Source organism: Cololabis saira, chromosome 14, assembly GCF_033807715.1.
Source record: "Cololabis saira isolate AMF1-May2022 chromosome 14, fColSai1.1, whole genome shotgun sequence".
Classification (NCBI taxonomy): Eukaryota; Metazoa; Chordata; class Actinopteri; order Beloniformes; family Belonidae; genus Cololabis; species Cololabis saira.
In genome coordinates, this window is record NC_084600.1 from 20,009,397 (window position 1) to 20,037,389 (window position 27,993).

Consider the following 27,993-nt stretch of genomic DNA (forward strand, 5'->3'; position numbering starts at 1 on the left):
AGAACTGTTGTAGCATTTTGTTGTATGGTGTGGGAACAATCACATCATTTAATGTGAACCAGACAGGAGATGACTGTACATTTCCATCCCGAGAGAAGAGGTGGAGGAGGACTACTACACATATCTTGGTCTTCATCTGGACAGACTGGAGCAGACTGTACAAAAGAAATCTTTTGTTAATCTGTGGTGGAGGGATCAGTTTAATCTGCAGTCATTTGTTGGTGCAGCAGCAGCAGATCCTGAGACTTGGAGTTATCAAACTGGTGTAAACAAAAAAAAAAAACTGGGTGTGCGCTAAGGCTTGCTCTGCAGGCCTTGGAGCCGATTGTGGAAAGAAGAATGTTATAAAAACATAATGGAGAGCACTGAACAATGATTACACAATGGAGTATCTTTAGTCAGAGGATGCTTCAGGTTGACTGCAACGAGCAGTACACAAGGTCTTTGTTGTATTTATCTGTAGGTACGACTGCCAGGAGAGATGCTAAGGATAAAATACATGATCTACCCACTTCTGAAACCCATGAAACCCACTTTAATTTTGTCTTACTTTTTATAAGTGGGTTTTATTTGCTGTACACAAACCAGCAAATTATTTCCATTTAGAATTAGTTCTGTAATTCAACTAATAGGCAACCTTTAGATCTCTTTGAATGGTCTGGTAATGCCAAAAGTTCCATGGGCTTGATGTGGATATGAATCCAGAAAGTCTTTGGTCAAGAGAGACACAATGGAGCAGAAAATATCAGAATAGCAGTACGTAAAAGTCTATGAGCCGTTTTCACACTAATTACACAATAAAGATTGCACCCCCGGGCATGTGCCACTGATTAATCACGCACAAATGCAACACTTGAAAGACAAATCACAAACAGCTATTTAAAAGTATTGTTTATTTTGCGCCAATCAAAAAAAGAAAATAATAATAATATGGTGCAAAAGATAAATTCCCAGTTACATCAGTGACAGTGCATCTCAGTGAAACAGTAATGCTGAAAATTAAGGAAGATAAAAAATATCACCTACAATAACAAAAGAATATCAACACCAAATAAAGGCAGTTAAGTAAAAATATCGAAGTTCAAACACAGACAACCAGTTACTTTTAAAAAGACAATGTTGGCAAAGCACAATAGAAAATACAGTAATCTGTAACAATGCTTCATCTGGTACAGAAATATCTGTACAATCAATCTCCAAGCATCACTCAAGATCACTCACACACACACACACACACACACGCACACACACACACACACACACACACACACACACACGCACACACACGCACCAAGAGCCAAATTATACTAATCCCATTACCACAGCATTAAAATCAATGACATGTAATAAATACCAGTGAAAGCACCTTTAAAGCTGTAATGTCTAACTGATCAACAATTAAGAAAAAAAAAAAAAAAGTCCAATAAAAACATGACAATAAGAGACTAATATACCATAAAACAGCGCTCGAATCTTAAACCATTTCATACATTATTTTTTGCTTAAAAATCATGATTTGTATGTACATTTCTTTCACAGGACGATCTCCCAAAAAGTCACAATTAAGTGTCTCATTCTGTGACATATTTTGAGCTTCAAAGCTATACAGTCTTTTTTTTTTAAATCACCTTGGTAAGAGAGAGAAAGAGAGAGAGAGAGAGAGAGAGAGAAAGAGAGAGAAAGAGAAAGAGAAAGAGAGAGAGGAAAGGAAGAAAGAGAAGACAATAAAAGCCAGCCCAGTTAGAAACAAGTAGAGCTCAGCTGTTAGGCAACAGCATTTCACGTCATCAAATCAGATTGTATCTCTGGAGTCCCATATGGCTCCAGTCGGAGGCCCGAACACAAGACAAGTACTGTTTAAAAAAATATACAAGTTCAAGGCAGTGTGTGATCCAAATAACCAAGTTGTTTTGCTTCCAATTACATGCAAACACTGACGCTGCACTTGCAAGCATTTAAAAACCAGTGATCACTCCTATCTGTCACAGATACCAAAATATAGAAAATCTCCAATAAATTTGCTAGGAATTTTCACCCTGGCACAATGATAAAGAGTTGTCAACCTCATCCTTGTTCCTCGTCTTTATGTTTTTATACAGGAGCTACTGTTGGACGCTTACAACCGCAGCTTACTTGTTAACTGTGTATCAAATCACTTTGACGGAGCTGAGTGATCCGTGAAACAAGTTCTACAAAGAGTTAAATATGATCCTTAGAGTTGGTAGTGTACTGGAGGTGCAGCACCCTTTGGATTGAAAATCACCAGTCTGTTCAAACTGCATCCAACAGAAAGTTTCCGAAAGAGTATTATTCATCCTATGCAATCTCCAAGCTTACACACGCATCACAAACACATTTCCCTCCGTGCTCAGCTGTTGCAGCACTTTGTTTTTAAGCATAAACTGCTCATTTAGATTCTCCACTTATACTGCAAACAACTAAATTTGTATTCAAAATTGACTTTGGAAAAAATCTATATTCTTACAAAACTACTTTCTGTACTGAGCAGCGTACCAACATATGGCACCGCACTTGTGGATAGACTTATGAGGTTTTTTCCCAAATATTCACATGTCTGACAAGAGTTAAAAATGAATAGCTATTACAATGAGATAAAACAAATTAGTGGAAGGACATGTACATATGTCCTTCATATTCTTGTATTAACCACCTTTGCTGCATGTATGGCTTCTGCTCTTGAATGGCTCCTTTTTCCCTTTTACCTATACAGCCAGGCACTGTATTGTAGCCACAGTGAAAGAAAACGAATTATGCTGAGCAAATACTGACCCATAATTTAACTTTTCTGAAGGCCACATCTTCTTCACTCAAGGATAATACTTGTTTGGTTTGAGAAGAAAATAGAAGAATGGTAGAAGACTTTTGGCTGTTAATGAAGTTAGTTTTGCATTTAAAACATTTGATTCACTGAAACCAGTGTTGAACAGTCTGTTTTTTTCCTTCTTTTTTTAAACAAACCACTGGAGGGCATTAAGTTGCCAGTATACCACTTTCTTTCTGTGTTGTTCTACCTCTCATTTCGCCTTGCTCGGATTTGGAGTCACAGTTTGCTTTGGCTGGTCTTTGGATGCCGTTGCAGAGGCCACGGAGGAAGTGGAAGAAGAGGACGAGGAGGAGGAAGAACTCCAGCGGGTCTCCACTCCTGTGCTTGTCATCTTCAGCTTTCGTCGTTTTGCCAAGGGAGCGTTGTCGACGCTTTTCAGAAAAAAGCCTTCTCTCTTACCACGGTTGAAAGCCTGATGAGAAAAATCAAAAAAAATAGACGGGAATACGTCAAGTAAATCCATTGAAAACCAACCAAACAAGCTTTGAGAAAGTCAGTAAATGGGCTCATTACCTTGTATGTAGCATTGACAAATGTGCGGACGGTAGGTCCACTGGACTCTAACACATCGGGCGTGCACAGAGGAGTGGTTGACATAACCGCTCCACCCTGCAGCCAGCTGTTTTCCTTCAGATCTGAGAGCTTGAGACGCATCTCTGGATCCACTGTCAGGAGGCCTTACATCATAGAAACGCACCAAAACATAAATATGAGAGAACATGCAAACACTCAAAACCCCATGAAGAACAAAGGTTCTCTAATGCATCTAAAGCAGAGAAACAACTGTGTCAATAACAATAAACCAGATGCCAAACCTTTGACGAGCTCTTTGGCATCTTCTGATACGCTCTTCCAGTGATCTCCATCCAATGAGAAATCCCCCTCTTTTATTTTCTGCATGATGTCTGCAGCATATGACGAGGTCATCCCCCGCTGCTCACTCTGAAACGGCACTTGGCCAGACAGCATCGTGTACTGTTGAACACATGGAGTCATTAGCGCGCTGTGTCTTTTAGATGTGACAGAGTTAACATTAAAATCTTCTCATTTAACGGTTAAATTACCAAGATGACCCCTAGACTCCAGAGATCACAGGATTTGTCATATCCTGCACTCTCAAAAAGCTCTGGTGCAGCGTACTGCAGCGTGAAGCATGGAGTCTGGAGGGGGGCGCTGCCTGCAGGGCACAGGCGAGCAAATCCAAAGTCTATTACTTTCAGCACAGAGTCCTCGCCCTCATCTGCAAACAGCACATTCTGTAAGATAAACAAACACACACCATGATGACCTTCTCTTATTATTCTTTAGAGTGCATGTCCAGAGCTCATTTTTCATACTAAAGCATAGACTATTTAATACTGTGAGTAAATACTTTTATTATTGCAAATCAAGGCTACAAGCTGCTGACTGCCCTGTCCATGCCAACAGCCCTGGGCAGAGCATTTGGTGAAACTGTGGGAGCAGAGGGCAAACAGTCGGTTGTTTCATGCCCATTAGGCATGATGAATGAGCTGGGGTCAGTGAATGATGAGATGATTGGTTCCCTTATCTGAGAATCACTCATCAATGCTGCCTGCCAGCAGAAGAAAGCCCAAAACTTAGAAAGGAAGAGTACAGAAACCTAGAAAAAAAATCATCAATTAATTTTGTTTTTTTTTAATTAAGTTAAAGGTTCAGGTAATGATTAAATGTTGGTGATTCTCCCTCAGCCTTGAAGCCTAGGTAAATGAATCTAGTGGTCATCTGAAGACAACAGGATCAACAGCATCTGTGACAAATCACCAGCTTTTCATTCAAGAGAGTACCGTACCAGAAACATTATTCACTGAGTTTTTTACCTTGGTTACATCATATGCTACAAAAAAAGCACTTCAGAATCCCCACATATCCGAGTGGCTGGGACAATACTGAGACAATACAACTCCGTAGAACCTTGTTGTCCATGTCCTGGTATTTCTTTAAGGCTTGAATAAAGGCAACTTGACTTCCTTTTCTTGGTTCTTGAAGATGTTTCACCCTCCTTTCAGAAATCTCTGAGTCAGTCTGAACTGACAAACCCGTCTGAAAGGAAGGTGAAAAATCTTCAAGAACCAACAAAAGGAAGTCCTTGATTCAAGCCTCTTAGCCTCAACTCCTATACGCCACAGATTAGAGGCCTACTTATTTCACATCAATGATTGCTAAACTTCCCATGAAATATTATATTTTATATATATATATATATATATATATATATATAAAATATTATATTTTATATATATATATATATATATATATATATATATATATATATATATATATATATATATATACACATATATAAAATTGTATTGATCTAATGCCATCTACAAGAATCATAGTTGAAATAAAGTTGAAGTGAAGAACCAAATCTACATGGTGCGAATGTTATCTTTTACATGGAGTCTACAGCAGTTTCAAATGAATGAAATCATGACATTGCTGCATACCTCGGGTTTGAGATCTCTGTGCACAACTCCAGCCTCATGCATGAAGCTGACAGCAGAGACCAGGCTTTGTAAAAGCTGACTGGCCTCAGCCTCGCCAAAGAGTTTCTTCCTCTTGATCCTCTCCAGTAGCTCCCCACCTTGCAGAAGCTCCATCACTAAGTAAGTGTGGTACTGAAAGACAAGGAGGTATGCCATTTTTGGGTGTATAATACAGTTTAACATCATTTATAACCTTAAACGGAAGCAAAAAACAACATAAATATACTGCTAGTTGCAATTATGATGCATGTCATCCTATGTTTCCCCTTGTACCTGATCAGTGTAGACATCAAACAGCTTGACGATGTTGGGGTGAGTCTCGCATTGCCTTAAGGCGGCTATCTCTCTCTGAGTATTTGCTTCCATTCTACCACAATAAAAAGAACCAACCAGAGTTAAAAGGGCTTACATCTTCAGGCAGATGATAACAAAGCACAGTCAACCACATGATCACGAAGCTACTAAAGAGCGGTACACAAGAACAAGACAGTTTAGCAGCATTGCGTCTCCACTCACCTGCGGCTGACGATCTTGACAGCATATTCGTGGCCACTTTGCTTATGTCTGCATTTCCTGCACACAGAAAAACTCCCCTCACCTAATGGCGGTCCCTGAAGGTTCAGCTCATAGTGCTGGAAAAACTGGGACTCCTAAACAAGCAAGAAATACAAGGATTATTAGTGGGAATAGTTTTCATATAGAAGGAATATGATTTTGATATTGAGTTTGTGTACCTGATAGTATTAACTACAAGCCATTTAGTCAAATACTGTACTTAAATAAAACTTTCTTTTGAAAATAATTTCTATATCATATATCTCACAGGTATAGTTGAAATGTAGGATTCTAATAAAGTAAAGCATATCCTAATAAGTGGTACTGTAACATTTTTAAAAAAGCAAGCTAGAGATAATACAGGTCTAATTGACGTTTTCTTTTTATCAACAAGCATTTGATGAATACCACCTAATAAAAGTTCTTCATTGTTTCCTGGCTCTTGAAAATGCATCTTATCAGATAAGAAACAAACCTCTTAATATACTGTGTATGAGCTTCTTGTATTCTCTTCCTTCCTGTCAGTTAATAAACATGACTGAAACCATTATCAGACTTCCTCTCAACATTCAGCAGCAATAACCAATAGCTCTGTTCAATTTAATTCAAACCTTGCGCAAAAGTTTTTAACTCCATATCCATACCTCTAAAATTGCACTCCGCTGGACAGAAGCAGAGGCCGGTCGGTCAGCTCCAACTTGAGATTCTACCAAGTCCCCCATGACAGCGTTCTTATTGAACAAGATGGAAGGGGCGATAAACGAGTAACCCTGAAACGGGGCAGAGGTGTTAGAGGTACATCACTTTGTATTGTCTCATCTGACTAAGACAGAAGGGAAAACAATAAAAATACGTTTGAAAAAAGATATTGAAATAGTGACTTATTTTCCATCTAAGCTTGCATGTACTTTTATCAGAATGTTAAGATACACTTTATGAAAACACAACATGGTCATATCAAGTTTGAGACAGTTGGGCTTTTCAACCAACTCAGAATTGCTGTTGGGCTGGTGCTAGGCTGGTGCTAATGCTGGTGCTAATGCTTATGCTGGTGCTAATGCTTATGCTGGTGCTAATGCTTATGCTGGTGCTAATGCTTATGCTGGTGCTAATGCTTATGCTGGTGCTTATGCTGGTGCTAATGCTGGTGCTAGGCCGATGGTAGAGCCAGTTCCAAACAGGTTCTACAAAGGCTTGCTTTTCCACTGGCCGGAGAGCACCGGAGAGCCGGGACCCTACGTCATTTATCACGTCATCAAAGCGGAAGTAGGAAATACGTAAAAGGAACTTGAAATACCTCAGTGGTAAACGAATTTCAGTACGTGCATATGATAATTCTGGCCCTAATAATCTTGTTTGGAGTCCTAAATCCACTTCATGGAACTCTCTCCAATTAACATAGTCTGTGATTACGTTTCAGGACTACGTCTTTTTAAGAATCAAGTGTTTGCTGTAGATGTATTTTGATTACATGATTAAAACAGTGAGAGTCCATCCATCATTTCCCAGTGATCTATGTTTTAAACTCACAGAGATAGTTTAAATATGGCGGTTACATTGTTTTGGTTGGTTGTGATAATCATGGCTCCCGCCGTGACGTGGCGGTTCTTGCATCTGGCCCAGCACAGCACCAGTTTTCTTGTTACTGAGTTAGTGCATTCCTCGCAGCCCCGTTTGAAGAGCAAAAAACTGGTGCCAAGTCTGGCACTAGCAGCGAACTAGCACTAGGACCACTTTTAAAAACCCTAAGCGAGGACTGACCTTGAACAGGCGGTCTGTGCTTGGAGGCGTGCTCGCCGGAGAGTAGACGGGATCCATCCCCGTAAACTCCTCAGCAAAGTTGCCCACATCGAGCTCGCTCTTCAGCTCTGGTTTGAACGGGCTTGGTAACTTCTTCTGCGCTAGGTCGTCCCAGTTCAGTCCCTGTTGAGTTTAAAAAAAAAAAAAAAAAAAGCACATGAAAAGAGCTACACATAAATTAGAGGATGTTAGAGGAGAGATTTAATCTTTAAAGAACCTTGAAAAAACGATGAGCTTTGATATCCTTAGCCCCCCGTGGTCCGGAGCCCAGCCTCTTATGAGGATCTTTCACCAACAACTTCTTCAGCATGTCCTGAGCAACAGATCCAATCATAGACGGGAAAGGTGGATCACAGCGTAAAATACGCCTGCAGAGAAGGGGTAAATACATTTTTAAATGACAGCCTTCATATTGTTCAAAATAGCCGTACACAATCTTTGCGCACACGCACTGGTTTACTGAAGACCTGAAGCTGATTCATAAAGACAGTAGCACCTACTTTGACACCTCGCTTTGGGAGTTCCTCTCCCCCTCCAAGGTGAAAGGAGAAGCTCCTGTCAGCAGTTCAAACATCAGGATCCCAAGGCTCCACCAATCTACTGACTGAAGGAGAACAAGCGTTAAAAAGCTTTATAAAAGATGAAGGCACCCACTAGATATGACCTGTGGGAGATGCAAGTTGTGTGATATAATATTGACTACCTTTTCTTAACCCAAGTCTCATATGACCTGGATCTTTTAAGTCCTTGTGAGTACACATTACGTGATTTTTTCCCCCCCTGACTAATCCTTCTGGTCTCAACTATCAAAGCTATCATGCAAACATTATGCTGACTAATCTTTCATCAGTACAGCCTTATTCATGTAGCTCTTGTTACATCAACAAGAGGTTGTTCGAGCCAAAGTTTAACTAATTTTCCTGAGTCCAAGCAGACTGTCAAAATATTGCAGAGCTTTGTTTAGAAAATACAAAAGTTTGTTGTATTCCTCTTCTTTCGCTGTCCTTGATGTAATTTTTCGTCAAACCCTCACTGACTCACCCAGAACTTGTTCTCCTGTCTCTCTGAAACACTGAGTCTGCTAGATATTTTATCCAATTGTCTATATATTTTTATATAGAGATATTTTAGCTGGTAGCCACTAATCAAAACACCTATTTGCCTCTTATCCATTTGTAAACCTGGTCTGATGTCTAAGGAGTTAAAACCACATTCCAAACTTTGTATAAAAACCTAATAAAATTGATATGAAATAAAACTTTACTATTTGAACAAAAAAAAAGGTTTGGCAACAAGACGTAATAAGAATTAATTGGTATTTTGAACCATCAACTCCGACTACATTTGTCTTAATAGTAAAACATTACAACCAAAGGCTTTAAAAACAAAAATATAAAAACGTGAACCCTGAATAGACTAAAAGAGTACAATATTATTGTAAATTAAGAATTAATCGTGTTTTCAGTTATAATAGTTTGCTTCTCTTAAAAATGTTGACACGATATACTCTTTGCTGCGGGTGTGGAAAGTGCACATGCATACTCTTGTTTTTATTGAAATATTTCTGTCTTTTATTGTCCTTCTTCTATTTGATAGAAACAGTAATTAGTTGACAGGAAAGAGGGCGATGACGAACCTGGGCCACTAAAAATGACCTCGCCCAGGTACATGTTGTCACCTGTAACAGGTAAGGCGTCGGTGGCCAAAAAAAACAAACAAACAAAAAAACACAAAAACTGTCTCCCACTGCACCAGGCTTGAAATGGAGTAGGTACTTTCCATTCAGCCTTACTGGGTAAAGCAAAAACTATCCCCCCGTCATCCTGAGGCCTTTGAACATGAACATCCTCAGACCAGATGCAGAGCGACAGTTGTGTACTTCTACCTTTGAAACCATAATCTTCAAAAGATACAAACCATTATATTATTTTTATATCATTATATCATATATATCATACCATTATATCATTGATAAACACACAGAGAAAGTCAACAACTGACAATAACGGCTGAAAGTTTAACCTGCCATGTGGGTTTTACTTCACGTTCATAGTTTTCAGAGACTTATAAACATTTTAGTGGACAATGTTTCAACCAAATCCTAGTCATCGCAATATTTTATTAAACAGCACTGAGCATTTCAATAAAGGGCTGGTATAAATTACACAATACTTTTCAACTGGCAACAAAAACCGGTATTTGTTGCGTGGGCGTCCGGTATTTACCTTGCCATGCCCAGCCTTTCCCCGGATGATTTCAGGAGCCATGTATTCAATGGTGCCACAGAAAGAGTACGTTCTTTCCTTCTGTAATGAGGAGAAATTAAATATCACAGCAATCACAATTGTACAAACACAAACAAACGTGTAACACTACACTCTTATGTGGGGAGTGTAGTCTTGTATCTCTTACCTCTTCTTGCAGAAACTCTTTGCTGAGCCCAAAATCTGTTAATACCACGTGGCCTTCGCTGTCTAGAAGTATATTTTCTAATTTGATGTCTCGATACACAATCCCAAGCTGCAGAAAACCAGAGTGAAAAATTACCAATTACATTTATATCAAACTGTAATTTGTACAATCAAAAAACTGTAATCAAAGTGAGATCAAATACAGTACAGACATGTTTTTAAGAACTGGGAACTGCAATGACTAATTAGTTGTACACATGCTGATCAAAATTCAAAGGATTTCCCACCTAATAAGGATAAAAAAAACAATGATTTCTGGATGAGACAAACTTTTCAAAGACGCCAAATCGGATATAATTCGACTGAGCATCAGTTTTACCAACACATTGTTTTGTGTTTGATCAAGTACTCAAGTCAAACTCAGTTTCCATGTGACTCTTTTTCATCTATGTCAAGGTCAAATGTGTTTATATATATTTTAAAAACAAAAAGTGGACCAAAAGTGCTTTACAATCAGATAACAATAAAACAAAAATCATCCTTAAAAAGCAGGAAAATATAATAAAAATGCATTTAAGAAACTATAAAATCAAAAAAGCTGTCTGCGGTCTGAACCAATTGCAGACGTCGCAGAGAAGATTGATCTAAACCAACATACAGGGCGTTACGGTGGTATAAATGTGAGCCTTGGGGAACTCCATAAGTCAAGGGAGCTGAAGATGAAAAGCATTCGCCACCGTGAACCCAAAAGGTTCTCTCTGACGGGTACGACCTGATCCACTTTAAAACTGTACCTTTGACACAAACTTAGTTTTCAAGTCTTCATATCAAAATGTTGTGATCCAATGTATCAAATGCTGCAGGCGGGTCCAAATGCACCAAGAGTGGTTAAAAAAAAGGCGATGGACAACTCTTAAAAGAGCAGTTTCTGTGCTATGATTTGGTTTAAAACCAGACTGAAACTTTTCACAAGTGTCATTGTTGTGAAAAAATGCCTCGAGTTGATTAAAAGCAACTTTCTCCAGGACTTTCCACAGAAAGGGCAACTTTGAAGTTGACTGATGATTAGAAAGAACAGTTACGTCAAGATTTCTCTTTTTTATGAGCAGCTGCACTACGGCATGTTTAAAAGCAGCTGGAACACAACCTTATCTTAAAGACGTATTAATTAAAATGAGAATACATGAACTGTCTGAAAAACATCTCTAAAGAGGCGCTTTTCCAGTATGAAGGTCTTTATTGCTGTTTTGCTGCTCTGTTCCCTACTGTTTTCCATGTATGCGCCTCATTGACTCCAATCATAGATTGCATGGCTGTGTGTGTGTGTGTGTGTGTGTGTGTGTGTGTGTGTGTGTGTGTGTGTGTGTGTGTGTGTGTGTGTGTGTGTGTGTGTCACACACAGACTGCCGAGAGTCTAGCTGAGCAGAAAATGTTATAAAGTGAAGATTAGTTAATCTACTAAAGGGCAAGTCGTTATTGCAAATGAGAATGAGATAATTGAAAAAACACACAACTTGTCCTTCTAGACAGACATTTCAGCACATTCAAGGTAAAGACATAATTAGGATTCAGTGGCACTGCTGCCTTTCAAGGTTTTAGGAAATTTTTAGAGTTACACTAGTTGAGTTTGATTTCTGTCTATTAGGAGCAATTTGATCATCTAAGCTATAAAGACAATGATGACAAATGACAGTGTAGTGTGCCTATAATCCCTTAGCAAAAAAATAATGTAGAAACAAAGTTTTCAAAAGGCCAAAAGAGCAACACTTACCGTGTGCAGGTGCTCCAGAGCAAGAATTATTTCTCCAATATAAATCCGCACTGCCTCCTCTGAAAAGTGATCCCGCTGGTACAAATGAGTAAACATCTCCCCACCACTCACGTAGTCTGTTTTCACACACAAATTACAAGGGAGCTTGAGTACATACAAAAATAATACACACACACATCATGCACAAAATGCCAATAAAAAGACAAAGTGCAAGACAGAAACCAGATCTTGAAACATTTTCAGTGTTTTGACACTGCCGACGTAAGCGCTCTTGGTTCTGGTGTCTCGGGACTCACCCAGTATAAGGTGTAGTTTGCTCTGAGTCTGAAAGGCATAGTGAAGCGTGACCAGGAAGGGAGACTGGCGGATGTGCTCCAGCACCTGCCTCTCTGTGCGAGTATGTTCTGTTGTCTTTGCTTTCTGAACAATCGCTGCTTTCTTTAAAACCTGGAGACATTCAGACATCCACATCAAACTTATTTTTCAAGACCAGATATCCTAAGAGCAGTTAAATGTGAATAATTTTACATCTGATTAACAAACAAGACCATCAACATTACCTTCATAGCATAAAGCTGCCCAGCATCATGACCACTGTTCTTCCTGACCAAAAACACTTTCCCATAAGCTAGACAAAGACAAACAAATGTTTCCTTGAATTACTCAAAAATTAAAAGAAATGGGCGAATAAAATGTTGAACAGGCATGGTCTGCATTTCTACAGTGCCTTTTAACCCAAGTTTGGATACAAGAACGCTGTTTTTCATTCATACAAATAAACACATTGCAAAAACTGTCATCCAGAGCAATCACTTGCCAGTTGGAACAATTTGGGGTTAATGTCTTGCCAAAGGACACTCCAACATGTGGACTTGCTTTAGATCTTGTTGCCAATGTTGCAACTGGTGGACAACCAACTCTACAACCACTGCTGCCAAGACTAGAGCAAATAAGTAAAATCACCAAATGGTGCCCTAATCCGACATGGAGCCACTAAAAGAAATAAACACATTCATATGGAACGAAGCCAATGCTTTAGTAAAATTAAGTGGTTTGTTGATAGGAAAAACCTGAAATCTCTCACAGGTTTTCAACTTTGGATAACAAAGATACTCACAGTATCTGCTCCAACTATGGAACAAACACTTCTCACTGATGTCTCTGCTACTGCTGTGTCACTGATGTCCAATTCCCAAGTCAGGATACAGATAATAAAATATTTTACCATCAGCAGGATTATCCAGGATAATTTCACTTACTATCACACACCTATTGCCTTTGAGATATTGCTACGGTGAATAACTCATGTTTGCACTAACATCTTGTTTACATCTTGTTTTGTTTGTCTGATATAAGTCTAAATCTCTTTATGCATTTCATACATGAAAGGCTTTGTGTGAACACTTACCTCCTGTGCCCAAAACCTTGAGCAGCTCAAAGTTTTCCATGCCAACCCGTTCAGTGTGACCTGTGAGGTTAGCTTGTTGAGGGGAGAGGGGGGGAAAAAATAAAAATCATAACTCTGTTGCATGCAAATTAAAAACCAAGTCATAATTTCAGTATAAAACAAAAACATCCTATAATGCTATAAAGCTTCTGTATAATTAATGAATTCTCTATAAAAGATAAAGACATATTTATCTCTTCTGTGAATGCATATGCATCTTTTGTGACTCAGGGCTAAGCACTTTACAGGCTCTCTTGAGGAACCTGATGTTTAAGTTTATGTCTCGACTTGATGAGTCAGAAAACCGTATTATAATGAAGCTCACAAGCCCCAGGTGCAGTTCGGTCAGATATCAATCATATCTATGGAAACATTGGTATGGGTGGCTTTTAAGACTCTCATGAATAAGAGTATGGTTTTATGTGTTTATGTAGTTGTTGTGTATTTTTTATGTTGTATGTCTTGCTATTAGGTCTAGAGCCTGTAATAAAGTTTATATATACATATAATTAATTCAGTGACACTTTTGATGATTTCAAAGCCGGATCAACCACCCACTTGCAGTTTGCATGTTAGAAAAGCAGGACAACACACCACTTCTCTGCTTTATGTGATGCTATCTTTTTTCGAATTTTTTATTGGAATTTACACTACACTTTGAATTCTGGTATATGAACGGTTTATTTTATCATACATTTATTCATATAGGCCACATTTAGTCTTTTTTAATGTTATTTATGTAGAGTCCAGAGTAATGGAGCCTCTTCAATTAAGTGATCCAAAATAATTAATGGTTGAAACAAAACATAGCAACATTTAAAGGGGGTATATGATTTTATAGTTATAAGAAATAAACAATTTTAATTTATGTCTACTGAGACTCTGAGTATGGATTTAATTCAGTGACTAAATATAGTCTTTTCTATGAATTATTTGTTCTCAGGATCCAAAAATGATAGTAAAATAACCATAAATGTATATTTTGGTTAAATAATTTAATTTACAGCCATCACTGGTAAGAACTTGTACTCCACAATTACGAAAAAACATGTAATATGGTTCTTGAAAGTTATGATGGCAATACATCATGGCAGATACAGACTGGACTGGAGACGCAACTATGATGGCATTAACATGAAAAGACAGAGAGCAAACCGCATGTCTAGAGGAAGCTTAGGCCCTTCAGTGTAAGCAGCAACACGTGTCATATCTTCTTTTTAACTTAACTGAAAGTAAACTAATACATTAGTGTTTCCACTGAACATCTTTTTGCTTTATAGCTAAATCTGACCCCAGACAGTAGCGCATGCGCACACACACACACTATATATATTAGCATGTTCTTCTCTAAATAAACTAACACAAGAAGCAATCTATAACAGTGTAGTAACAGTTACAGTTATACACTTTTTGTGTTGATCCGCAATGTTGGATTATGTTATGCATTTGTGCTGTTCTTTTTTTCCTATGCTTTCCTGGCTCCCCTGTTTTCTTTCTGTCATCATAACCGTCTCCATGCGAATTTACATCTTCTACAGCAATGTTCCAGTTGACTGGTCAAATACATTGTTGGTATTTACAGGGTAAATATTTGCCATTTGAAAAGTAACAGACTCCCACTGACTTCTTCTTGCCGCATTGATATTATTATGATGATACATTTTCAAATATTGTTGAGCCTTAGTTAGAAGGCTATTTATCATGGTAGTGCACCAATACTACCCTTGATAATCTCACAAACTAATGCAGCTTAATACAATTCAGTGTTTTCAACACCACAATTTATACCTTGTTTTTTCAGGACAATAATATGAGAAAATGTGCAACAATTGAAGATAATGAAAAAATCCTAGATTAACTGGTCATAGCTGTCAAATCACCATCACTATGACAGAAACTTTAAATTATTCCAATGTTATATCACTGAAATTGGGGAATCTGAATGTAAGTATATTGTACTTCTACAAAAGATAAAGTTCAACTTACCATTGGTGATTTGATGCTCGACAGTGCAGGCCTTCTCATTGGTTTTTGCATCAGAGTCATCACTACTATCAGATGTGTCCCCAGCCATAACTTCAGCCAAAAGAATACTATTGCCTTGATAGGCTGAATATAAACAACTCTAATGATAATTGTTTTACTCAAAATACATTACACAACAAAATCAATGTTTAAAAAAAAAACTATTGCGGCGGCAGTGCAAATATCACAAGGATTATGGGAAGGATTGTAAAGATGTGTTTCAGAGCCAGTGCTGTTGTCCTGATGTTAATCCCAATGCGACTGACATCCTGGCTGTTTGGCATTATTAGTATTTATTGATCTTATTTATCTCTTGCCAGCGGGCGGAATCAATCAGCACAAAGATGTGTTGCTATTCAGGCTCCTTCTGCTCTGGAGCGGATTCCGTCCACGTCTCTATAATTTGAGGGAAAGATTAACAGTTTTCAGTGTCTTGGCTGCAGTTTAAATTGCTATCGTTAGCATTAGCTGTGGAGCAGTGGTCATTACTGAAAACGGTACTAAATAAGTCACGTAAGTTCAAAACAGTGCATTTATAGACACACACTGTCCCATCCGTAGCATAGTGACATCGACGAGAACAACTGTTACCTCGCTAGACGGTATTGTAGTAGTAAACCGAGTTAGCCGTCAAAGTTTTTACCACAAGCTACACGCTAATTGTCTGTTAGCCATGTCAGCTGGCCTCTTTAAATAGCAAGCTCTCCATGTTGGACCAGGACAATTGGGGGTAGCTCAACGTCTTCTCTCTCTCCACTAAAATCAAATGGACAACTCACTCGGAAGACTGTTTACATCTCACTTCCAGGTGCCTGTAGTCGCTGAGGCGCTAACAGTTTCTCCAGGACGCTTTCGACACCACCTGGGCGACGGCCGGTCACGTGACCGGCGGTGGGCGGGGCCTGCTGACGGTGAGGACGCTAGAGACTCAACTCTCGCTTCTGTGTTAAACCTGATTTATGGTCCGCGTTAACTCGACGCAGAGGCTACGGTGTAGGGTACGCGTCGCAGCGGTACCATTCGCCGTATCCTTTGCGTTGGTGTAACGCGGAACCATAAATCAGCCTTTAGGCTTTTATTTTCAAACCTGAGTCAAGTTTCATTACTTGCATTTCCCTGTGTTAATGTAATTGCAACATGCAGAAGTATACTTTCCACTCAAACAGCTTTTCTTCTAAATTATGTCTTTGTTATGATTTCACTGATATAACCACAAACATATGCTGTAACAATGCACCTTTTAATAACCACGTCTACCTCATACTGCTGCACCTTTCACCTTTTTTCTTTTCAAATTGTATATGTTAATAAGAGCTGTCATTTGTCTACTTACTGTATAGTGAGCCAAATTAACCAAGTCAAATTCCACATCTTGTTTGACCCGACTTGGCCAAATAAACCTGATTCTGAATTTATCAAAGCACGTCTGTTTGCTGTTATTTAACGCTTATGTTGGCATATAAACAGTATTCGGTTGAGGAAATTATTGCACTCGAGTGTACTGCTATACATTTTCAAATTAAGAATTGACTACAAGCCGCACTGTTCTACTCGACTTTGATGCCCTTAAAAAGGAGAAAAATAAAATAAAAAACACCACACTTTTGATATACATTCAGATGTTATTTCAGCATACAACTAATTTCCATCAGTACATTACGCTTCCTGGACCAGTTTCTTTTACACCATGTGCAAGTTCTACATTTGATGCATGTTTATTTATGATTACATTAGGACTGGAGCTGAAAAAAGGCAATATTCCTATTTCTGCTTTGTATTACGAGTAATAAGAGTACTGCAGATTGATAATCCTACTAGATATGTAAAATAAAAAACGCACTACTAATCCACAAACATATTTGATGCCCACCTTGGAAACCACAGCAAAGACACTGCGACAATACACTCAGATTGAGGTATCTTAAGCCACATGTGGCGAAAATATTAATGTGCATTTTATCTCTCGAGACCAAAACTGAACCACCTGGCTGGCTGAGAGAAGTGATTCTATAATCATTTAAAAACCCTAAATTTTCTACTAGAAAGGGATGGCAAAAATAAAATCTAAAGAACTACTTTGCTGTGTGTAATACGCAATAGCTATTTCTGAGGATCCAATAAGCAAGATGTTTTATATAGTTGGAAAATAAAGTTGCTTAACAAGTAATGGCTAGTTTATAAAAAAGGTAAATCCACCCCTCAACTATCACATTGTTCCCATTATACTGAAACAAGCAGCTCAGGTAAATTTAGCAAAATAATTCTTGACTGAAATTTGAAGCAAGCCAGAAAGCAACAACTCAGACTTTGTCCAAACCTTCATCTGACAAAATTTTGCAATCAGCCAAAAGTTGCTCCGTTATTGGAATGACAGCACACACAAGGTGCTTGTTTCATGTGCTAATAAAAACCTGGATGAGTGCAGCAGGTAGATGGGTTTGACTGAATTTTGCACCTGAGATGTAGGACATAAAACAAAGGAGGACAAACCCTCAAATTTAGAGCACCATGTTTAGTTGAACTTTGAAGAAAAATGTTCACGAGTGACCAACAGTGAAAACTAACTTAAACTTGTGAACAAGCTTCTCCCCCCCCCCCCCAATTATTGATCCTGCTTTAAGTGTGAATCACTAGGAATATGAGAGCAGTGTTAGGATGGATTTCCCCTTTAAAAACAGTGAGCATAAAGAACACTGCATTGTGATGTTTATTTTAACATGTATTACAGCATCTGTACATGTGAGTTCAACTGGAGTGTTGACGTTTTCCAGAAAACATACAAGATGCCCCCACCACCCCCCCAAACACAATGCAAAAATTGTGAACCAGGTTTAAAAAAAAAAAAAAAATACAACAACATACATACCAAGTCCCAGTGAGACCAATGACAATATACTGTAATTTTCAATTAAAAGGCAAGAAAAGGGAAGATGCAATATTTCTGAGGGCTCTGCATGTTATTCCACTGTTGTCTTGGAGTTTGTTCACACATGTGGTTGCTGTCTCTCATCAGCGGATGGCTATCAGTCCAACATCAATGAGCTTCTGTATCTTCTGAGCAATAACGGGGTTCTTCAAGTGGCTGTGGATAAAACAGGAAACTGTTAAATCTATGTCAAGGGAGTCCTGGACCTTGCAGTTTGAACAAAGAGAACCGTCAGACTGTTAAGTCTGCAATCTTACTCGCTAAGTGCCTGAGGGTCCTTCTGCATTTGCTCAAGGATCATACGCATGGCTGGGTCACTCATGATCTGCTGCACCTCAGGGTCAGCCATGGCTCTCTTCTTCACATCCTCAGGGCTGTCATTCCTCATGGCTTGACTGACCATACAGCGCTGAATGCCCTCTGAGGCTTCCTGGAGGTGGAGAGGGAAAATGGTTAAAAACAATGTCCCTGATTTAACACAAAAAGACGATTCTCAAATAAATTCATGTTCACACATTCCACCAGTCCCGGTCTTCTCACATAAGCTTTACAGGAGATGATCTGCTAAGTGGAGCGCACGTACAGAAAGAAATGATAAAAGTTTTGTGGACATTTTGTAAAGGGTTTACTTACAGCTCATCAAGACTGGAGGTTTATCCCTACAAATCTATTATTACTGTTTTATGTTGATTTAAATATATTAATATTGCAAGCAGAACAAAACAAACAGGAAAAGACAAGAGTATCTGAAGCAGTGCACTCTGTTGCCCCAAATCCCCAGAAATTTTACTTTTATTTATTGACACATGGTCTCCCGCAGTTACTTTATAGTTATTAATAAGGGAGTTGCAAAAGTCTGCAATGAGTCTGAAGCTAATGTCGCAGAGATTCTCTGAAGTTCTGAAACGACCCCTTCAAAATATCTGTAGAAATATTGTAATGTGGTAGTGGTTGTGAGAGAGCGGGTTGTTCCAAAGTCAAAACTCCTGGAACTTCTATGGTTGAAATATTTACTTTGGTGCTAGTTTGACATCTTTCAGTCTTCCACTTTAACGTACCTTTGAGGAAGAATCCATCTCTAAGGCCTTCTGGTAGGCATCCATAGCTTTGGTGAAGTCCTTCATAGCCTCCAAAGCAGCTCCTTTACGGGTATACCCCTTAACTGTGGACAGACAGATGTGATTACAGAAACTCCAAAGATTTGACAAGATTTTAAACTGACAAAATATATCATTATTTTTAAAGCAGAATACTCACTGAAAGTTGGCTCAATTTTGATACATTCTTCACAATCCTGACAAAGGGCGAAAACAAAATATATCAAATGAAAATTAGTGCATTTAACTAAAGATGGGAGGTGTTTTTGTGGGTCATGCCATACCTTCACGGCAAGCTGAAACTCCAACAGCTTGGTACAGCAAGCGGCTCTGTTACTGTACAGTTTGGCATCATTGGGGTTTCTCTTGATGGCCTCTGTGTAATGTTTCATGGCTGAGGGGTAATCTCCTGATAGAAAGAAAAATGGGGTTCATTTTTTTAAGTGAAAGTTATTTAATTAGGAATAAAGTGACATAAACACAAACTATTTCACAAACCTTTCTGGAAGGCTTCATTCCCCTTGGTCTTCTCTTCAAGCGCCAACTCAGGGTTGATGTAGGCTAGTTTTTCCTCCTCCTTCAATATCTTCTCTGCCTGCAGAAACAAAAAACAGTTAGTTCTTGCTTAATATTCTTACCAGGTTTTAGCTTTGAGAAACTGTTATTAACCAATTATTGGGGCGGACGCATTCATCATTGAGGTCAACATGTTTCAAGCCACTGTACCTGTTGACATTTCTTCAGGACATCAGGAGTGCGATGCTCTGTCAAACTCTTGTTGAAGTATTGGACTGCTTCTTTGTATTTGTCCTGCTTAAAATACGAGTTGCCAATTCGAGCAAGAGCTCTAGAAACAAAAGGGAAAGAAGGAAGATTATGATAAACAAGTACTATACCAGATCATCCTGAAGGCACATTATTTTAGTGCTGTGACAGAACATCTGACCGGGCCATAAACTGTTTAAAACAAACATGTACAGCCCCTTGTAAGCTGTGCGTACTTTTCTAAAGCCTCAAGCTAAGTGACAAACCTATCCTCATTTTGCCTGAGTGATGGATGCATTTGGGTGTGAACGGCAGAAAATACACATTCAGTGTGGTTGCAGCTTGTCAAAAACATAAATTAATCAAAATGCACACCTCACTTTGTTAGTTTTACTTTGAATGGGACCACAAATCATAAAAGAAACATTAAGACTTAAAAATGAGGCTTAAATAATTAAGTCATTTACACTGTTTACAAAAACTGTAAAATCGACAAGTGATATTACAGCAATAGTCTTTTTGTCCGAAATGCCACACTAAACAGTATATACTCAAAAAGTAAATAAAGGGGACCTATTATGAAAAACACATTTTCTCTTGCTTTAACATATACAAAGTGGTCTCCCCTCAGTCTGTCAACTCAGAGAAGGAAGAAAGCAACTAGTGATGCACCGATTGTTCGGTAACCGAAATTGTTCGACCGAAAATGTCAAAAAAACACGGTGTTCGGTGGAATAAGTGGGAAAAAAACCGAACAATTAATAACGGCATTGTAATATAAATAGACTGGCCACTCCGTAACTGTTGCGCACCACATAAATCGTTGGCCAACCAAAAACTAACCACATAACACTCCCGTAATGGTTGCGCACCACATAAAGTGTTGGCCAACAAAAAACTAACCACATAAGAATTGTACCTAACATTCACCAGCAGGTGGAACCAAAACACCATAAATCAATCTATTACAGGTGCGTTTAGATGACGAAATCAAACAGCGAAGAGCGTGGAGTGAAGTGGTGCGGTGCAAACATGTCAGCAGTGTGGAAGTATTTTAGAGTGGCAAAGAATAATACAAGAATGGCTGTTTGCAATGAATGTTCTGCTCAAATATCTAGAGGGGGCACATCTGCAAAGTCTTTCAGCACTACAAGTTTGATTTATCATTTGAAATGATAAAAAACCCTGAGCACTTTAATGCATTTTTATTGTTTTAATGCCTATGTTACAATGTTCAGTAAATTAAGCCTAACGTAAGCTCAAAGATGGCCAAAAAATGTATTTTGCTAATTTATTTATTTTAAGTTATTGTTCTTTGCTGGTATAATGTCTGCTGGAACATTTAAGAAATGCTGGGAAATTAAAAAATGTTCAGTTTTTTTATGTTCAACAAATGTTTTCTACCTTGTAATTTTGTAAAAGATTTTTTTCTTTTAAAAGCATGCCTAAATCAAATTTATTTGATTTATGCAATGGTGAAAAAATTGGCAAAATAAATGAAAAACTGCGAAGAACCATGTTCGGTATTGTTCGGTATTCGGCCAAGTGTTTATTATTATTTTCGGTTTCGGTCACAAATTTTCATTTCGGTGCATCACTAAAAGCAACCAAATTCTGCAGTGTCTGTACAGCTGCCCGGAGGAGCCATCCAGTCTGATGTGGCTTCTACGAGCCGTTCAGATTCTGCTCCAGTCGTTACGTAACGAAAATGCAATTTACATAGGTTGGCGTCCGATGCGTGAAACCACGCCCACAACTAACTCTGCCGGCAGGAGCTTCCGCCATTTTTTCATAGCGGTGTATCGCGTCATTCAGGCAGCCAATCAGCACAGTGACTCATTATCATAGTCTCCCCGCCCACTCAGAATCCAACATAGATGATAAGGTTAGGCAATGGGAGGATAAAGACATGGCTCAGAAGCTGAATTTCTAATTTATTTAGCAAAAACAATCAAAAGCTTGTGTTTAAGACATTCAAGGACTGTTTAAAATAGGTATTAGATGCCATAATAGGTCCCCTTTAAGTTCGGCACACTTTTGAGTAAATATCAGTAGTATGCATTAATTCGGACGTACTACTCAGAGCACACACGGCACTTCCTGCCATTGGGAGGGGGAGTTGTTACCATGGTAACAACTCCTGTGACAGTAGCAGCGCACCGCTCTTTCCCGTTTATCCTGGCCGAAACAAGATTACATTATATACGATTATATATAATAACATTATACTTGTGACATATACGTATCTGCGCAGCACTTAGCAACCAAACACCGCTGCATTGTGGGAAGTTTCTGCTTAGCTAGTGTTGATCAATCAATTGAGTACGTTCTAATGTTTCGGACGCACTAAAAAAATCTCACATTCTGTTTTTGCATACTCATTGGGTTGAAGTATGGAATTTCGGACGCAGCTATTGACTATGTTATTTTAAGTCAGACATGAAGCTAATGAGAACGTGTATTCAAGACAAACATCACTGATGACAATGAGGTGCTGGCTCCTAAAGATGTCCAATTTACTTCAATTGACACACACACACACACACACACAAAATGCATTTAAAATAAACACATTTCTGATCAACATATTCAGTCATTAAGGTTTCCAGACTAACTTTTTTCCTCATCAGGTAGAACTGATGCTCCTACTGAGAATTGTAGGTGACCAGTGTAAATTTAGAGGCACCACATAAATCAACTTAACCACAACACTAATGCCAAAATTATCTACAGGAAGGAAACACACTGTTTAAATGGCTGTTTTCAGAAAAGTTGCAGGTCCATTAGTGCATCTTTCTCTGCTGTTTCACTTCATAGAAGGGCCCAAGCCCAACAGAACAAGACCATCTTCAGAGACCAGAAAAACTACCAAGAAACACCCCTATATATAGCCCAGCTGGTTTATCAAACTGCTGTGTGCTCCTAAAACTGTGCAGATCCCAAACTATTACGACATCTGCAGGATGCATCACAACATGCCCGATCCACTGAAGCTGCAACCCATAATCCACAGGCCAAGTTAATAAAATGAGTGACGCAGTGGGAGGAAAAGGGCAAGGGCCCACTCCCACTCAATTAAAGAACTCACTTTGCAATTTGTCTGTAATCTTCTCGGTTCTCTCTCCCAACATCGATGGCCTTCTCACACAGCTCTCTGCACTTCTCCAAGTCCCCCTTCTCGAAATACACAGCTGTAATGATAGAGTCACACATCATCATGCATTTCTCCTCTTTCATCCAAGAATGTTGTGGAAGGCATCACTTCAAAGTCTCCAACAATTAATATTGTATCACAACAATCTGGTTAAACTCCACAGTGAGAGATGATTTATTTTAAAAGATGCTGAGACTACAGACCTGCTTGATTGGATAAATAAGTCATGTTGGTAGGGTCGTGCTTAATTGCCTCTTCATAGTGCTTCAGCGCATTCTCAAAGTCCTTATTTTTATAAGCAGAATTACCCAGCTCTTTTTCCTTAATGGCCTGTTAAAGAAAGAATGGTTTAAAAGATGAATTATACTTGGTACTGAGAATCATCAGAAATGTGAGCTTTTGAATGAACTAATCTACCATTCTCTTGTTTTCAGGAAGGTTTTCCTCTTTGGGAGGAGGTGGCTGAGTCTCTTTGGGTTTGGGAGCAGGTGGAGGAGTGGGTTCCTCTTCGTCCTCCATCTCAGAGAGGTTGAGTCCCAGCAGCACAGAGAGTGTAGTCATCACTCTTGGATCCTGAAGCTTCCTACAAGACAATCAGCACAGCGAGTGAATTTCAAATGACACACTATGTTCTCAGTTATTACAATTTTACAAAATAAACCTGCAATTTCTTATTCTTATTTGCTCAAGCAGAAAAGCACTAGACAACTTTTCAAATAGATGAAAGCAAAGTAAATGTGTGGCTACAGCTACTGTTAAATATTTTTCAATACAACACATTTGGTCTACAATAATTACTCTGCTTTTCAACTGATCCATTCTTCTTTCTAATCTTAAGTAAAAAACAAACAAACTGTTAAAAGCACTTACGTGCCCAGGTCTGATGGTTTGTTCCTGAGCTGCTCCAGGAGTTCTTTGTAGGTGGGATCTGATAAGAGCTCACGGGTCCGAGGATCGTTCTCCAGCTTCTGATACAAGTTGGGCATGGCGAACGGGTTCATCATTGATTTTTCTGGAGAAGCACAAGTTAATTTTCATCAGTGTCAGAAATGATCATGCACACACATCCACTGGTATCGGACTAGATGTAACACCTTTCTTTTTTTAGCTCTGTTTCTGAATGATTCAAGTGGATTGCCTCCTGGTATTTCAAATCTGGACATCCTTAACATACCTATCTTGGAACAGATTATTTAACCTCTTTCAGTATAACAAAAGAAAGAAAATATTTAGATTTGTACCTGCAAGCCGGGCCTGAATGTTCTGTAACCCCTCCTTTAGCTGCTGATTATTTGGCTCTTGGCGAAGCCCCTCCTGATAGGTTACTTTAGCATCCTCCAACCGGCCAAGAAACTCCAATGCTGCAGCTTTGCGGGAATAACCCTGGTTGATCAACATTATGATTTTAGATTATGCTCAATTTCAATTATAACATGACAAAATAACAGAACAAATGATGTCCAACCTTGCCCCAGTCAGGCTTGATCTTGATGGTCTGCAAGGCATCCTGGAGAGCATTCTCGTAATTGCCTTTTTTGGCGTAAGCAGCTGAGCGGTTACTGAACAGAACATGGTTTGATGGGTCGAGAGCCACGGCTTCAGTGTAGCAACGTACCGCTTCGTCAATATTTCCTGCACTGAGAGCCTTGTTGCCCTGGTCTTTTAGTCCTGAAACCTATAAAGCACAAAAACCAACACATTACTACAGATCCATCATATTCACATGCAAGCAGTCCCCAATATCGAGCTGACTGAAGAGGATACAGCCTCCACATTAGTAAAAGTGAAAAAATAGAAACTGGCAAATCAAACGGGTGTGAAAAGGAATGCAGAAATAATAGTCATTGGACATCTACTCATCTTCTAAATTTAATTATTTATCAATAATTCATGTGTCAGTAAGAATCAGTGTCAAAGTTTGAGACAAAGAAAATGCTGAGATCCCACTGGACAGAAAGAGGAAGTATAAGTTTCTTTAATAGCCCATATTTCATTTTTGCCTTAATTTAACTTCCTGCTCAGATATCTTTGACACTAAAACATAGTATTGCTTTGTTATGACTGACAACCCACCAGCCCAGGGCTTCAGATTTAATGTACCAGAAGCAAATTCCTACATTTAAAAATATTAGGAGTTTATACTCCTTTCAGGACTTATGGGAATTCCCTCAAGAATTAAGGGTGGCCAGTTGAGTCACATGCAATTAGATTTACATATTACTGCTCAACTTAAATGACAATATACATTATTGCCTAAATTTCCAGCATTTGCTCAAAAAGATTTATTTCAACTTTTTTCTATGTAATTTATCTACGAGTACCGTACACAAAAACAGCATTTCAAGTGGCCCCTTCTGACAGTAGTTATGTGCCTGCACTTGTTGTGTACACTGTCTTTGTAAAATAACCAACAGCCGATGTCAATCATCAAGAAATTGCAAATTATCAACACAAAAAAAAAAAAAAACTATCAAAAACATAATGCTAATGCAACCCATTCACTCAGATGCATGTAATGACATGCAGGCTACATCAAATTATTGATGAGCTTTTTGCTTAGTGTAATTGCTACAACAGAAATCCCAGCTTGTTTCGATTAATTATTATAGCTGGATTTACAAGCATTTACATGAACAGCCAGAGCCCAAATCATTCATATCACAAATGGGAAAAAACAAACAACAAAAATCCAGCCAGTTTAAAAGCCTCTGCAGTCCGCGGGGCCCTCAGATGGTCGGGAAGGGCGTTCAGCCTCGGAGCTGCAGAGGAAAAGGCCCGATTGCCCCTAGTGCGGAGCTTGGTTCTGGGAACTTGGAGGGTGTTTTTGGATGCAGAACGGAGGTTGAAAGGAGGAGGTCTTGAGGGTGAGTAGTTCTTTTAGGTATTGGGGGGCATGTCCGTGAATGCACTGATGAGTGAGAGCTTATACTCAATTCTGAGTGGGATGGGGAGCCAGTGTTGTGATTTCAGAGCAGGGGTGATGTGGTCGTATTTGTGGACTCTTAACAGGATCCTGGCAGCGCTGTGTTGTATGTGTTGAAGTCTCTGGGGGTTCCTGTCGGAGACTCCGGTGAGGAGAGCATTACAATAATCCAGTCTGGACGAGACAAAGGCGTGGACAAGCTTCTCTGCACCTCTCAGTGTTGGACGGAGTTTGACGATGTTCCTGGGGTGATAAAAGGCTGTTTTGCAGGGGTGTTTAAAATGTTCACAACCCCAGCTACCTGCATGTTTAGGTATATATATCCTGATATATATATATATTTTTTTTAATAGCCCAGTACTTTAGCGGGAATACGGGGTTCTGCCACAACTAGGGTTGCCAACTCCCTGAAAAATAAATAAGGGACACCTCATCGGCAGGGCCGGCCAACCCGATTGCCTTCACCTTTCCTGGCGTGGTGAATTCTTTTTAGCCCCTTTTTTTTTTTGAGTGAAATTATTATTTTTTTTTACTATTTGACTCGAACCTGAATTCAAATTAGATACATATTTTTGAATGCCATGAACACATGGAAAACAATTATCTAGCAATTCACTTTAATACAAAATAACCTGGATAAAATAAGTATATTTCTTAAACAGAAACCTGTCCTGCTTAACTTAAAATTGTATAAATGAATATGAAACAATAAAAAGCAAGCAGAACATCCATTCTGTGCACATTTTTAGTGCAATAACAAAAGTGCAAACAGAAAGTCTGTTGAAAACTTGTAAACATATTTGTGGCTCAAAGGCCATGACTGTAGGCTTAAGTTGAAGTAAAACAGAAAAAAACAACATGAACTCAACAGCTCAATGCCATTTTTGACTCTCATAGTAGTCCGTCCCTTTTCAGCTCAATACGGGACGCTTACTTTAGTTTATACATACGGGACGATTCCGTTTTTCAAGGGATGGTTGGCAACCCTAGTACTTTAGTGGGAATACCGGATTCTGCCACAACTCTCCCTTTTCAACGTAAATGTGAAACTTTGCGACAGTTTCCTCCGACATGCGGCCGTAGCCATGGAAGCGGCGCCGTGTGCGTCTAGCATGATCCTCCGGGTGAGCGTGTAGCTGCGTTAGCTCCCACAACGCTGAAGAGACTCCAAAAATACTCCCGCACATAAATGTGCCACACACGAACACCCCAGTTACAACTGTCGAGCCTCCTGCCGTAACACTCCACACGTGAACATCGTAACTTAAACACCCACGTGACTGGATCATATTTAAAACCAGGCTGGGGCGCAGACATTTCATAACTTGAGTTAGTTACACGCCAGATAGCCACAACTACAGATATAACCTGCAATCTCGGGCGTGTTTATTAGGTAATCCATAGCTTAAATGCAGTCCCTACGGTTTGGGGGATGAGACATCTGCATAGCTCAACGACAGTCTCAGTCAAATGGCCAGTGCATGACGCTAAGCTAACGAGCTAGCTGACTGATAGTGCATTCTTCGGGCGTTAAAAGTCGATTAAGGACGCCAACTTCCACGTTGTAATTGGTAAAATATCCCAACGTTAATAGTGAATGTGGGAAACCAACAATAGCCGACAGATATGATAGTTTAAACACCAAATGGAGGAGGACACTCACCTTGTCCATGGTGCAGCATGAGGTTCCTTCCAGAAACTACTGGACTGGCTCCGCCCCCTCAGAGACATGCGCGGGTTGCCAGTTCTGAGGGCGGAAATCAGCAA

The 27,993-nt window shown here is 39.2% G+C and overlaps 2 protein-coding genes across 2 annotated transcripts; both read right to left on the reverse strand.

The window, feature by feature from the left end:
* Positions 1-880: 880 nt before the first annotated feature.
* On the reverse strand, positions 881-16,228 carry LOC133459782 (ribosomal protein S6 kinase alpha-4-like). The gene is made up of 19 exons (XM_061740066.1): positions 16,141-16,228; positions 15,323-15,757; positions 13,298-13,369; positions 12,450-12,517; positions 12,186-12,336; positions 11,890-12,005; positions 10,120-10,227; positions 9,933-10,013; positions 8,208-8,311; positions 7,925-8,075; positions 7,669-7,830; positions 6,552-6,677; positions 5,869-6,002; positions 5,626-5,719; positions 5,314-5,484; positions 3,910-4,101; positions 3,661-3,820; positions 3,359-3,522; positions 881-3,257 (listed from the first exon to the last, which is right to left on the reverse strand). Exons 2-19 carry the CDS (start codon positions 15,408-15,410, stop codon positions 3,036-3,038), a joined length of 2,364 nt encoding a protein of 787 aa, XP_061596050.1. The 5' UTR covers positions 15,411-15,757; positions 16,141-16,228; the 3' UTR covers positions 881-3,035.
* A 1,728-nt stretch (positions 16,229-17,956) lies between these two features.
* LOC133459783 (stress-induced-phosphoprotein 1-like) lies at positions 17,957-27,993 on the reverse strand. Its single transcript, XM_061740068.1, has 14 exons — positions 27,890-27,993; positions 24,769-24,978; positions 24,545-24,686; positions 24,174-24,315; positions 23,721-23,886; positions 23,507-23,633; positions 23,238-23,340; positions 20,111-20,231; positions 19,883-19,979; positions 19,669-19,793; positions 19,545-19,581; positions 19,346-19,449; positions 18,545-18,717; positions 17,957-18,443 (listed from the first exon to the last, which is right to left on the reverse strand). The coding sequence occupies exons 1-14, from the start codon at positions 27,896-27,898 to the stop codon at positions 18,371-18,373; spliced, it is 1,629 nt and encodes a 542-aa protein (XP_061596052.1). The 5' UTR covers positions 27,899-27,993; the 3' UTR covers positions 17,957-18,370.